This window comes from Amblyraja radiata, chromosome 29 (genome assembly GCF_010909765.2).
Source record: "Amblyraja radiata isolate CabotCenter1 chromosome 29, sAmbRad1.1.pri, whole genome shotgun sequence".
NCBI classification, from domain to species: Eukaryota; Metazoa; Chordata; class Chondrichthyes; order Rajiformes; family Rajidae; genus Amblyraja; species Amblyraja radiata.
Window position 1 is genome coordinate 22,471,294 of NC_045984.1, and position 14,536 is coordinate 22,485,829.

The window sequence follows — 14,536 nt, forward strand, 5'->3', positions numbered from 1 at the left end:
TTCCAAATAATATAGCACATACGACAGAGGCAATTTCATTGCAACACGTGACTGATGTTCAGAGATGAATTGTGTGGCATGATTTGCACTATTACTACATTCATGTTTAAGATCCTATTCTGAACAAGTCTTCGCACATGGGTTTTTCTTTTATATAGTTTGTATTTTAAAAGTATAAACATTTGTTTATTGGTTAGCAGATATGGAATTTGTGCCATACAACCAAGTTTGGCATCCTCTTAAAATAAACTTTTAACCCAATTTCTTTTCACATATTAACTGGTTTCAATTTATTGGATTAATCTGATAGTATATAATAGCATTTTTCAAAAGCTTCAAAATAAACAAAGGCATAAATGGATATATTTTTTTTTTAATGCAGGACACCATGGTATCAATGTCACATCTCAACATCCTCAGCATAGGTGGTTAACTACACTACCAGATTAAATGTTAAAGTATATGATTCAAAAATGGTGATACAGTCTTTCATCCCACATCCAAAATGACCAACATACTGAATGATAGATAAAAACAAAGTACTGGAGTAACTCAGTGGGTCAATTGAAGGATCTCGACCCAAAATGCCACCTGGACATGTTCTCCAGAGATGCTGCTTGATCCGCTGAGTTACTCCAGCATTTTGTCTCGTTTGCAAACCAGCACCTGCAGTTCCTCATTTCTCCAATAAATAAAAACAAATCTGATATTCTGCAGATGAATTTATAAACTCGTGTCAGTGTAGGAAGCAACTGCAGATGCTGGTTTATTCCAAAAAATGCTAGAGTAACTCAACAGGTCAAGTAGCATCTCTGGAAAACATGGATGGCAGTCAGATGAAGGATCCTAACCCAAATGATCACCTTGCCATATTCTCCAGAGATGACTCCCGTTCTGTTGAATTACTCCAGCGCTTTGTGGCTTTTGTGTCATGGCTTTTGAATGGTTGTGGGACAAAACCCACTATTTTACATCGATTCTCTTACAATGCATATTTGGCATATGGGGTGTAGGTGTGCACGATACTCTTTCCAACCAGAAATGTGTGACAACAGTTCACAACACTGATCACAACATTCAGGATCTTTTTGTTCCTCTTAAACAGCCTGGGTTGGGTTTGAATGATAACAACCAACTAATTTCTGGTGCACTTTACCAGGATGTTGCATGTAGCACCAGCTCCATATCAGGTCATCCATAGAGATCATAAAATTGTCCGCAAACAAATGTGTAGCAACGTTAGCATAATTTCACCAGATGGATGCATTAAATTTATCACAGCTGCTGCCACATTTCCGCGCAGCAATCTAATTAGCTGCCAACCCTTAAAGACAAACTTTGCACAGGAGGGATAGAGCAACATGTTATAACTGCCACAGATGTGTGAAAGTACCAAGATTATGTGAGGAAAGATGCATCGCTAATGAACAAGAGGCAAGAGCAAGACTACAAGAATGCCAATAGTTCATATGGAAATGTGCCCTTTGCAACATTAACACACTAGTGCCGACACCAACACCTAACCTGAAGACGTGCAATCTGAAGGGTCTCACCTCACCCATCCACGTTCTCCAGAGATGCTGCCCGTTCTTTGTAACCTAGACGCTCACTGATGAGATCTAATCAACGAATGCGCCACTGTGGTCCAGAAGGTTAAAGCACAAAGGATACAAGTGAACTGGATCGAACATTGGCTTGGTGATTGGTTGCGAAAGACTTTAACTCCTCCTCTCATTCTCACACTGACCTTTCAATCCTGGGCCTCATCCATTGTCAGTGTGAGGCCCAGCACAAATTGGAGGAACAGCACCTCATATTTCGCTTGGGCAGCTTACACCCCAGCGGTATGAACATTGACTTCTCAAATGACAAATAACCCTTGCTTTCCCTCTCTCCATCCCTCCCCATTCCCAGTCCTCTGGCCAGTCTTACTGTCTCAGACTACATTTTATCTCTGTTTGCTTTGTTGTGACCTTCTCCCAGCTGACAATGATAACAATGATCTATTCTACATGTTCCTTGATCTTTATTCCCTTTTGTCCTGTTTTAACACCTTACACATCCTTATCTATGCTTCTCCTTCTCCCCTGATATGTCTGAAGATCTTGACCCAAAATGTCACCCATTTCTTCTCTCCAGAGGGGCTGCCTGTCCTGCTGAGTTACTCCAGCATTTTGTGTCTATCATTGGCTTGGTGACAGTTGGCAGCGAGTCGTTTTAGATGGACATGTTTCTAATAGGAATTGTGCAAATTGTTTATTCAACAGGTAGAGCGTTTGTAGAAGGAAAATGGATGGTTCTGCGATCTCTCTACATCATTGTCCATATCTCTCGTTTACCTTTCTCCCCCCCCCCACCAACAACTAGTCTGAAGGGTCTTAACCCGAAGCCATGCACCACTACAAGTGCTGAGTAGCTTGTGAATATTTTTCACCCATTCCTTCTCTCCGGAGATGCTGCCTGTCCCACTGAGTTACTCCAGCTTGTGTCTATATTCAACACCAGTACAGCCTCAATCTGCTTTCTAACTGCACCTTTTGCCACAATGAAAACAATTTATAAAACAGAAAAGCATCCTAGAATGTTTTGTTAAAATCTACTTTGTAAAAAGGTAATACCAGTAGTTAACATATCAGTATATTTTTAAGCCATGTGTCACTAAAGCAGCATGTCACTTTGTAATGTGTAAAAATATTCACAAGCTACTCAGCACTTGGAGTGGTGCCAGAGCAAGTTCTGTATTGTTCAGCTGCAGAGGCGGAAGGGGAATAAAAGTGAAACTCAAGCAATTTTGCTCAAAGTTAAAAGTTGAAGAGAAGGCAGGGAGAAGGGAAGTGTTTTAAGGGTTCATAATAAATAATAGTTACAATATGCAAGCAAGAGCATTCATCTGATTTCACCGTGGAAAAATGCCATTATGATATTGGAACCATTTACTTTTCCACTTGTCAGCATAAAAGCTTCAAGAAACTTTGCATCAACGTGACAGAGCAGGTGCATTTAAAGAGCAGAAACAAGGATGTGCAGGTGCTAGGTTCTAACTCTGGGTCAGGCTGCATCTCTGGAGAACATAGATAGGTGACGAGGGGCAGGACAAAGCATGGCAAGTTATAAGTGAATACAGGCGAGTGGAGCTTTTGATGAACAGATGGTTAGACAAAGGCCAGAGATGAAAAGATAAGGGGGGAGACCAGAGGATGAGAGTTGCAAATTGTGAAGCCAGAGGAAGGAATGTAGGTGATGGAAGATGGGGTGGAATTAAGTGTCCATGTGAGAGTAGAGCTGTGGAAAGTTAAAGAAAGTGCAGGTGCCCTGGCTGAGATGCACAAATCATTAGACACCGATGTGCTGGAAGACTGGAGGGTGGCTAATGTAATGCCTCTATTTAAACCCTGGGACCTATAGACCATAAGCCCAACATCTGTGGTGGACAATTTATTCTAAAGGGATCAGGTGGTATGGAGAAAAGGCAGGTACAGGATACTGAGTTGGATGATCAGCCATGATCATATTGAATGGCGGTGCAGGCTCAAAGGGCTGAATGGCCTACTCCTGCACCTATTTTCTATGTTTCTATTCAAGGATGCACATTTGAATAGATTGGCTGATATGGGGTAATTCGCATAGTTTTGTATGTGGGAGATATTGTCTTACAAATCTAAGGATTTTTTTTTAATAACCAAAGGTTGATGAGGGCAAAGCCATAGATGTTATCTACAGGTCTTTAGCAGGGCATTTGATAATGTTCCACATGGCTGGCTGCTCTAGAAGGTTAGATCGCATGGGATCTAGGGAGAGCTAGCCAATTGGTTAAAGGTTTCCAAGAAAGGAAGCAGAGGAAGGTAGAAGGTTGTTTTTTTCAGACTGGAGATTTGTGTCCAGTGGCATGCCTCAGGGATCAGTGCTGGGCCTGTTGCTATTTGTGATTCATATCAACAATTTGGATGAGAACGTACAAGGCATGAATAGCAAGTTTGCAGATGACAGTGGGTGGTATCACAGATAGTGAAGTTATCAAAAATTATAGCAGGATCTTGAACAGCTCGGCAAGTACTTTAACAGTAATAATAATCTCGACAATTATGAGAATTTCACCAAATTCATCTTGTTATTCATAGCTGCTTGTAGCAGTTGTAGAAAGTGCCGCATTAATTCCAAATAGTTAATATAAAAGCTCCAACATATAGTTTGACTTGAGATCCAGGAGTTCCCACACGTGTAGAGGCACCTGAAATGTAGAGACTATTCAGCTACAATTTTAAAGACAGACAATATTCTGTCTGCTCAAGTGGAACAATTCCAATTCCAAGTGTTGAACCGTGAGGCAACATACAAGAGAACTTAATTGTAAATCTTAATTCCCATACATACGGGGAGACCTGATAGAAGTTAATAAAATTATGAGAGGCATACATAATCAGAATCTTTCCTTCTTCCTCCCCCCCCCCCCCCCCCCCCCCCGATGGAAAATTCAAATACAAGAGATATTACTTTAAGAGAGGAGCAACGCTTAAAGGAGATGTGCAGGACAAGGACTTAAAGACAGAGGGAGAGTGAGTGCCTGTAACATAGTTGAAGCAGATACGTTAGTGGTGTTTAAAAAACTTTTGGATAGGCACATGGACATGCAAGGAATAGAGGGAAATGGATTATGTGCAGGTAGGTAAATGGTCTAGGCATCATGACTGGCACAGACATTGTGGGCTGAAGGGCCTGCCCGTGTGCTGTACTGTTCTACATCAACTGAACATCCACAATGAACTCTAGGACCAATTGTACACTCGTAGATTACACGTTTCAACCAACTTAATCTTTAAAATCACATTTTTTTTAAATTGTAGCCATGTAGTTACAATTGTCATTCTCTTTAATGAAGATATGCATTAAACAATTTCACATTTCATATTTTTCACATTAATAAGTTTAACACATTTACATGTCTGTACATAAAAATCCACAAATGTTATAAACATGACCTCTTAGCATTAAAATGTTAGTTATGAATTTACAAACGACAAATATCATTGAACGTGACAGAATATCCCAATATATTATGCTTATTGTAACCAGGTGATCTCTCCCACAGTGAAGCCACTTGATGTTTGGGACGTGGGGAAGTGGGGAGGAGTAAAATCAGTGGGAGTTTGATTCAGAATGCGACATTTCTACTTGTTAGATCAGTGACACACCATGTCTAGTGCCTGGTTGCTCAGGTGCAAATATAATATTGAGATAAAGGTACTCTGTTAACAGTGCAATAATATGTTAGCTTAAAAACTGATAGCAGCCAAACTGAACACCTGTGCAAAGGTTAAAGGAATGCACATTAGTTTTCTAAAGTGCCGAATTTAGTTTAATTGCAGAAGCATCAACCAATTACCTAAATTATGTACTTTCATATCTACAATAAATAAGTGATAAAAGTTATTGTCAATTGAATTTACTTAAAACAGCTTGAGTTAAGGCAGACTGAACTATTCAATTAAATGTTTGATGCACGATTTCTAAATAATCATGACTCGTGCAAATTTTTTTTCAAAAACCTTGTCAGTTACAAATCTGCGCAAGTAGAAAGTAATCTCCCAAAAACAATCTTCAGATTCTCTTGAGAAAGTCCAGCTCCAAGGTTTCAGGGATTCGAATCTCCTCCAGGTTCACTGGCGAGGGAATGATAGGAAAATTCACAGCAAACACGTGCTTCAATTCCATCAGTAAGTGCCGACTTGGACTTCTGCCTGCTAATCGACTCTGCACAAGACAAAACATCAAGCAAAAAATAATAATAATTAGCCAATTTGTAACCAGAGTTGGTTCCAGACAAGTACTGAAAAACAGAAGTTCTGCAAGCATGAGATTGCAGATGCTGGAGCGATGAACAATTTGCGGGTGGAGTGGGCCAGGCAGCATCTGTGGGGGTGGAGGAATATGTTGTTGGTTAACCAGTCTCAGTGCAGGTTTTCAAACCGAAACATTGAGTACCTTGCTCCACCGCACCCCACAGATGCTGCTCTACGTGCCGAGTCCCTTCAGCAGATTGTTAAAGACACATTGGAATAAAAGCTCCAACTGGATTCTTTCACGAGAACCACAATTGTTTTATAGGGGGGGGGGGGGGGGGGGGGGGGGGGGGAGAGGAATCTATGTGCACAGAAGGATATGTTTTCCTGGAATAGTTTGGAGAGAAAATTAATTATGAAGTACATCTTCCCTGTAAAGACAACTCTATTCAATCGCAAGTCCTTCACAATTTTGACCTTCTCCAAACATCTTACTTCATGGATATTACTCCATTCCATTAGTCACTCATTAAACGGAATGCAATAGTTTAATCACTACCAGCGCTTTAAAGATATACACCCCTGAAACAGATGCAAGTTATAATACTTGTTCCATAAAATACTAGTTACTTGGAATAATTGCAGGCAGATTAAAAACTCAAAATGCTTCTTTTGAGAAGTCGGCATGAACTAGGATTTTATTTCCCCATTTGCAACACATCTCCGCCTTTAAAAAGCACCAAACAGGAGGGGGTTGAATTGCAAGGCACAAGTGGAAACCCCAAAATCAGCCAAACTTCAACACTTGCCTCCAAAAAACAAAGCTAGTTTTATCTGCTTCATTCAAAGGGAAATGGAGTTAAATGAGATCATGAACAAATTAAAGACAAGAATCTTTAATTGTTGCTAGAATCTTGAGCTAAACACAAAGTGCTGGAGTGGGGACCACAGGTCAGGCAGCATCTGTGGATGGAATGAATAGCTGATGTTTCAGGTCAGGACAACCTCAGACTCAGAAGGATCAACTATTTCCTCCATAGATGCTACCCGACACATTGAGTTACTCCAACACTGTTTTACTCATGAACTAAATTGGTTACCATCTAAACATTTCTCTGACCCAAGTACAATTTCTAAATAATACGTTGGAAAAAAAAAACTGAGGAAAGTAAGGTTTACTCATTGAAAATTAGTCCATAAACTAACCTGGATGTTCTTTATAAAAGATACAGTCACACGCTCCTCAAATTCATTAATAGGTGTATAGAGGGTCAAAATCTTCACAATCTGTGACAAGCATACAAGTAAAAGCAATCAGGAAAAATATATTAAAGAAAATACACAAAGCATACATCGCACATTTGGAAATACCGCAAATTCTGATTCTAACAGCTCATTCCATCACAAGGCTTTCAGAGTTAGGACGTCACAAGTTCGAGACTTTACTTCACCACGTCGAAGGAAACATTTGCAATGACACAACTACAGTCCTGCAAGTGGTGTGGCAGGGGTGGATGATTTATACCCACTCGTTCAATGAAGGGTTTCAAGTTAACGGGACTGATGAGTAAATGAGTGCCCTTCACTACTAAAAACGGATGTAGAACATAAACACATCCACAAAAAACAAAAATATTTAAGAGTTGAATCTAATTTCTGACATATGCATCTTCTCTTAGGCAGACAAATAATGATGGAAATTTGACAAAATGCTGGAGTAACTTTCTGGAGAACATGAATAGGCGACGTTTCGGGTTGGGACCCCGCTTCAGCTAGATTCTGAAGTCTAAGACTACTCCAAACCAAAACATTGCCTGTTTATTCCCTCCTAGTTTAAGATGCTGCCTGACCATCTGTATTCCTCCAGCACTGTTTCACATATACAAGAATGTTAAAGATTGTTAATGAAAATCACTACTTTGCTAAAACTTTGAAAGTCCAAAGCATTCGAATTAGCTCTGAAGGAATGACATTAACCAGTCATAGAATCATTCAGCACAGCAACAGACCCTTTGGTCCATGCGGACCTTGATACCAGTCAGTGTCAATCCCATTTGCAGGGTCACTCTTCACTGCCTTCGTCAAAGAAAACTTCCAATTGCCCATTGCAATGGCCCAACTAACCATGAAAACAGTTACACTCTAACTGTACAAGCATTGGACAAAAATGGCCCCACATTCTAACTGGTTCAACTCTAACCATTATTGCAGGTCTCACGATTCGTTCCCAAGCAATGAGGCAAGGAGAACCCATTGGGGAAACCAAAGCTGGGCCTGGGAGAGTGGCAGGTGCCCAGAGAGTGATGCCAGGAATGGTGGAGGTAGATAACATAGTGGCATTTAAGAGGCTTTTGCGTTGGCACATGGATATGGATCAGGTGGAGGCTGAGGAGACTAGTTTAACTTGGCATCATGCTCAGCACAGACATTGTGGGCTGAAGGTCCATTTCTATGCCATACTGTTCTATGTTGCAAGGTTAAGCTACTCTATGGTTTATATTTAAAGGCTTCATTATAACCTCATGTTAATGGTCCAAGGCTCCTTCCCCCGCCCCTCACCCCGGAATAATTCTCGAGGGTTTATCTCTATTCTCGAGGGTCCCCCAGCCCGGAGCCCCCGTCGACCACTCCTTCCCCACCGACGCTTCCTCGGTCAACTCCACCGCCGCCAACTTCCACAGCCCCCCCACATTCCACCCCGAATAACGCTGCCTCCGCCCACTGCTTGGACAACGCCGGCCACCCGGTCACGGCACCTTGTATCAAAGCCCACTGTGCCCAGACCTGCTACAGGGCAACAAAGATGTAAACACTGGCATCTTCCAGGACAAGAGCGTGGAGGCATCCATTGACTTGGTCTTTGATCTCTTGACCCTGTTACAGAATCACACGCATCAGGATGACGGGATAGAAACATGTGAAGAATTGCTGCAGGGAACTTGTGCTTATGGAAATGACTGTCCAAGACACCACACAATGCTGCCTTATCAGTGGCAGCTGAGAAACATTATAACTCGGGCCTGGCAAGCCGTGCCAGATGAGGCACAGGAACATTTGGAAAGACTCTATTGCCATCCAGACAACGACCAAGTCAAACTTCAATATCAGTGAGTAACAGGCAGGATTGGTCCTAATTTTTGTTTTTAATTTTGGCAAGTTTTCTTAATGCTTCTGTGCTACCTTAAGCTGCCTGCCTTCAAATAAAAGTTCCTCTAGTTGAGTTTGTCTGATCATAACGCTGGAAAGAGTGCAGAGAATTTTGATGAGGATGTTGCCAGGACTTTAGCCAGAAGGTGATGAACCTGTGGAATTCATTGCCACAGAAGGCTGTGGAGGCCAAGTCATTTGGGTGTTTTTGGCTCTTAAAGATAGGGGATATGGGTAGAAGGGGAGGAACGGGGTACTGGGGAGAGTTAGCGGATATGGGGAGAAGGCGGGAATGGGGTACTGATTGGGGATGATCAGCCATGATCACATTGAATGGCGGTGCTGGCTAGAAGGGATGAATGGCCTACTCCTTGCACCCATTGTCTATTCAACAGTTGCAATATCTGAATAATTGAAATCTAAACCTAATGACTTCATCTTCTCACATGTAACCAGTCACTATTTTAAAAGAGATTCCAGTTCGACACATTGCCATTATTTTTCAAACTAATACAAGATGAAACGACATTCTGGGTCTATGGCACCAGTCAACGTTTACCTGTGGCTGAGAGAGTGCTGTGCACATTGAGCAGATAGCCTCAGCATCGGCATCAGTCACCTTGTTCAATTGCAAGAGCAGTGTTGCTTGTATCAGCGGCTCCAGTAACTCCGCTGCACCACTCTGGTGCAAACTCTTGCCTCTTAACCATTCAATTAGTTGGCTGAGATTGTTCCTGAATCAGGAGGGAGAGAACGATGAGCAACTCTGGAATTTGAAACAATTAAGATGAACATGGCGTCAAGAATGTGAACTCCAATAGTCTGCCAAGCTTTACAATAACAGAAACGTGCAGTCAAATGCTGGAATGTTAACGTTATACACGCGAGACGCCACAAACATAGAAACATAGAAAATAGGTGCAGGAGTAGGCCATTCGGCCCTTCGAGCCTGCACCGCCATTCAATATGATCATGGCTGATCATCCAACTCAGTATCCTGTACCTGCCTTCTCTCCATACCCCCTGGTCCCTTTAGCCACAAGGGCCACATCTAACTCACTCTTAAATATAGCCAATGAACTGGTCTCAACTACCTTCTGTGGCGTAGAATTCCACAGATTCACCACTCTGTGTGAAAAATGTTTTTCTCATCTCGGTCCTAAAAGATTTCCCCCTTATTCTTAAACTGTGACCCCTTGTTCTGGACTTCCCCAACATCGGGAATAATCTTCCTGCATCTAGCCTGTTCAACCCCTGAAGAATTTAAATTCTTTAGAACTCCTTAAGAAATTAAATTAAAGAATAAGAATTAAGAAACCCCTTAAAACTACTGATCAACAGCTACTCCCTGCAATTAATTTTACGGTTTCGTTTTAAATTATTGAGTCAACAGCAGCAGTCAAAATTTAGATTTATACACATTGGTGTCATATAATATCTACAGAGGACTTGAGATTTAACCTATTTTCCAAAATAAATCAAGACACAGAGCAACATCAGTAAAACAGAATGCTACACTGCTGAAGCCAGTGAACTTAAGATACACAAAAGAAAACAGGCAGGATTACTATTTATGTACTATAATCAACACAACAGCACAAATTTAGTTTCAAAATTACGTTTTTTCTAACTCAATACAACTAAAAGCCGACAAATCTTGTTGGAACTGATCGTGAACAAACCCCTAAAGGATATTCAAAATTAATGGTGAAGCTGTGGAATTCATTGCTATGCAGGTCAAGTCTTAAGGTATTTTTAAAGCAGAGATTTATAGGTTCTTGATTTGAAAGGCATCAAAGTATATGGGGAGAAGACAGGAGAACAGGGTTGAAGGAAAAATAGTTCAGCCATGATTGAATAGTGGAGTAGACTAGTTTAGAGACATAGCACGGAAACAGGCCCTTCGGCCCACCGGGTCTGCGCCGACCAGCAATCCCCACACATTAACACCATCCTACACACTAGGGACAATCTTTACATTTACAAGCCAATATCTACATACCTGGACGTCTCGAGTGTGGGAGGAAACTGAAGATCTCAGAGAAAACCCACGCAGGTCACGGGGAGAACCCGGGTCTCTGGTGCTGCATTTGCTGTAAGGCAGCAACTCTACAGCTGCGCCACCCATTGGATGGGCCAAATGGCCTAATTCTGCTTTTCATAACCTTCAGTCATAAAAGATTGCTCCAGGAATAGTAAGCAGCACTGGCTTTGATATTACAGAATTTGTTGCATGTCGGTACCAAATGTAACTCAGTTATTCAAGAGCAGATGGGAAGAGAAAATCAAATCAAATGTCAGCTATGGCAAGATTGCCAAAACATACAAACGGATGTGGAAACAAGGCACTTAGAGAATCACAAGACTGGACAAAGTTAGATTAAGGAAGAAAAATAAAGCTCTTTTATTTGACAAACATTAAGTTGCAATTAGCAGCTTTGATGAACGTTTTTCCATAAACGTTCAGTATGATGAGCACATTACAACACAAGGGTGCATAAGGTTGGAATTAAATGGTTTGATGAGCAGCTCAAAGGAAAGATAAACGCACCAAAATCTGTCTAAGCAAGTTTCAACTGGTTCTGCAAGGATTAGTACTTCAGCCAGATTTCTTTTAAGATCTATGTCAACGGTTCAGTAAAGGAGACAGAACAATATTCCCAATTAATAGAAGCGAAATTAAGAAAATGGAGGAAAAGACACTTTAAAATGACAGAAGGATAACGGGACACAAATGTGATGGCAGATGAAATATGTAGGCAGAAAGATAATGTCAGCATTGGTTAGAAAATTAAAGCAGATTTTCTTTACAAATCTAGATAAAATTGAAATGCTTTTGTAGTCAAAGGATTCAGGGTGGCCTTGAGTACAGTAACAGTTAATGTGCAGGAATAACAAATAAATATGCAAAAGATTAGTACATTTGTACTTCATAGGTTCATAAGTCATCGGAGCAGAAGTTGGCCAGTTGGCCCAGTGTCTACTCCGCCATTCAATCAGGGTTGACTTATCTTACCCATTCTCTTGCCTTCTCCCCATATCCCTCAACACCATTACTAATCAAGAATTTGTCAATTTCAGACTTAAAAATGCCCAGTGACTTGACCTCCACAGTCGTCTCTGGTAATAAATTCCACAGATTCACCACCCTCTGACTAAAAAAAACATCATCGCCTTTCTAAAGGTACATCCTTTTATTCTGAGAACTAAAGCAATCTGACTGCAATTGCAGAGGTAGAAACAAATAAGAATCCTTTTTGAAATGATTTGAAATCCAAAGATGGATCCAGACTCGAAACGTTATTTATCCATGTTCTCCAGAGATGCTGCCTGATCTGCTGAGTTACTCCAGCACTGTCTTTATTTGAAATTACAAAGGGCCATGTTGATAACTCATGGAAGTTCTAATTTATGGCTCCATTTCCAAGATTATACTTTAAAAGTGCAAAGTCTGACTAAATTAATTGATGGGATTATAGATTACATTTTATTATAGAGACTTATCCAATGATAGTGTGGAAACAGGCTACACTAGTTCCACCTGCCCGCGTTTGATCCATATCCCTCCAAACCTGTCCTATCCATGTACCTGTCTAACTTTCTTAAATGTTGGGATAGTCCCTGCCTCAACTACCTCCTCTGGCAGCTGGTTACATACACCTTTGAGAAAAAATAAATAAAAAAATTACCCCACAGATTCCTATTAAATCTTTTCCCATTCACTTTAAACCCATGTCCTCTGGTCCTCAATTCACCTACTCTGGACAAAAGACTGGGGATCTACCCAATCTATTCCTCTCATGATTTTATTATGGGGGGTGGGGGGGGGGGGGGGGGATAAGAATATAGAGAGAATAGGCTGAAGAAAACTAATGCTGGAAATGGGATTGTATAGATTCAGTGTGCCAAATGGTCTCCAATATCATGAACAAATATGTAAAAATATGCTGCACATCACAAAATACAAGTCTGCCAACTCTCCAAATGTGCTATACCAGAAAAACGCAGCTTTAGTCATGCCATGTCATTATTGACAGTTATACCATTACATAAAATAGCAGCTAACAGCTTAAAAAGGTCAGCTAATTGAACGCATCCTCTGTTCCAAGTGTGTATAGGCCTTCCACACTGCTTGCAATCACAACAGTAACCAGGTTACTATTCACCCAAAGCACTAGCAGATGCCAGGCAACTGAACCATCTTCTCACCAGCTAGAGTGTGGTCCTGACCTCCCATCTACCTAATTGGAGACCTTTGAACTATCTTTAATCAGACTTTACCTTGAACTGAATGCTAAACTCGTTATCCGTGCACTGTGGACAGCTTGATTGCAATCATGTATAGTCATTTTTTTGACTGGATAGCATGCAAACAAATACTTACACTGTACCTTGGTGCCAATAATAATAAACCAAACTAAACCAAGAGCTGGAGTAACCCAGTAGGCCCCACTGTTCACCTTGCACTGTTTTAGCTGACTGACTCCCGTTGCAAAGTTAAAACTAACTGCAAAGTAAAAAACAGTCAGTTAGTTACATTCATCGTGGAAGTCATTACCTGATTTGGACCCCGTTATTAAATGAGCACACATCCCTCCGGAGAAGCAGGTTGTTCAGTGTGACGGCTGCAATTATGTAGTAAACCTGCCGGAAAACCTGTTTGATGATCTCGGAGTGGAGACCCTGTTTGGAGATGGTGTGGTGGAATGCGTTGAGTTGCTGGAGGATGGACTTCAGTGTGTATAAGCCAGGGTTGCCAGGGACATCTGCCGCTTTCTTTCTATAACGGGCTGGACGCACAGTCACGCTCTGAATTGTATCGTTCTCAAGCATCCCAGACACTAAAGGCACAGATCAAAGAGAATCAAATCGTTTAAGTTTAAAAATCATGGCACGTCACAAAACCATTTCACAAGCATCACGTTACAGAAAAGTCAATGCAGAAATTCCCTGATGTTTGGTGCAATGGAGTGCTCCAATTCTATTTGTTCTTTGTCCTGCCTCGCCTCTTCCAGCATTTTCACCCTCCCCTACAATCAGTCTGAAGGGTCCCAACCCAAAACATCATCCATCCATGTTCTTCAGATATGCTGCCCGAGTTACTCCAGCACTTGGTGTCTATCTTTAATGTCAGAGTGTGTTGTGGTGCACAGGATCACTTGCCGATCATCAGTCGGAGTCTTCCCTCTGCAGTTGTGATCAGTTGGTGATAGAGTTGTATGATGAGGTCAGTTAAAACCAGGCAATATTGGGACAGATTAGAATTCCTCAAGGCATGCTTTCTTTGTTCAGGCGTGTTCATTTCAACAGAATTCTGTTCACAAGACCAAAAAGAAAATCAATTAGAGTCATGGAGTGATACAGTGTGGAAACAGGCCCTTTGGCCCAACTTGCCCACACCAGCCAACATGTCCCAGCTATACTAGTCCCACTTGCCTGCCTTTGGTCCATATCCCTCTAAACTTGTCCTATCCATGTACCTTTAATAACAATTATTTAATGGTTATTAATGCTAAGGTTTGATTAACTTATCCAATTCCATCTTCTACTATTATTGGACTGTGTGCATTCTGATAAGTTATAAAGCTGTTAATGTAGTGACCACATTGTTC

General features: G+C 41.2%; 1 protein-coding gene across 1 annotated transcript in view; it reads right to left on the bottom strand.

Moving 5' to 3' along the window:
- Positions 1–4,854: 4,854 nt before the first annotated feature.
- The window catches only part of LOC116989732 (unconventional myosin-Vb-like), a 74,768-nt gene continuing 65,086 nt past the window's right edge, over positions 4,855–14,536 (bottom strand). Inside the window, exons 30-34 of the mRNA XM_033047327.1 lie at positions 14,088–14,238; positions 13,483–13,765; positions 9,484–9,658; positions 6,984–7,064; positions 4,855–5,748 (exon numbers count right to left, since the gene is read on the bottom strand). Coding sequence (XP_032903218.1) covers positions 5,596–5,748; positions 6,984–7,064; positions 9,484–9,658; positions 13,483–13,765; positions 14,088–14,238 — 843 coding nt within the window. The 3' untranslated portion in view covers positions 4,855–5,595. The remainder of the gene's footprint in view (positions 5,749–6,983; positions 7,065–9,483; positions 9,659–13,482; positions 13,766–14,087; positions 14,239–14,536) is intronic.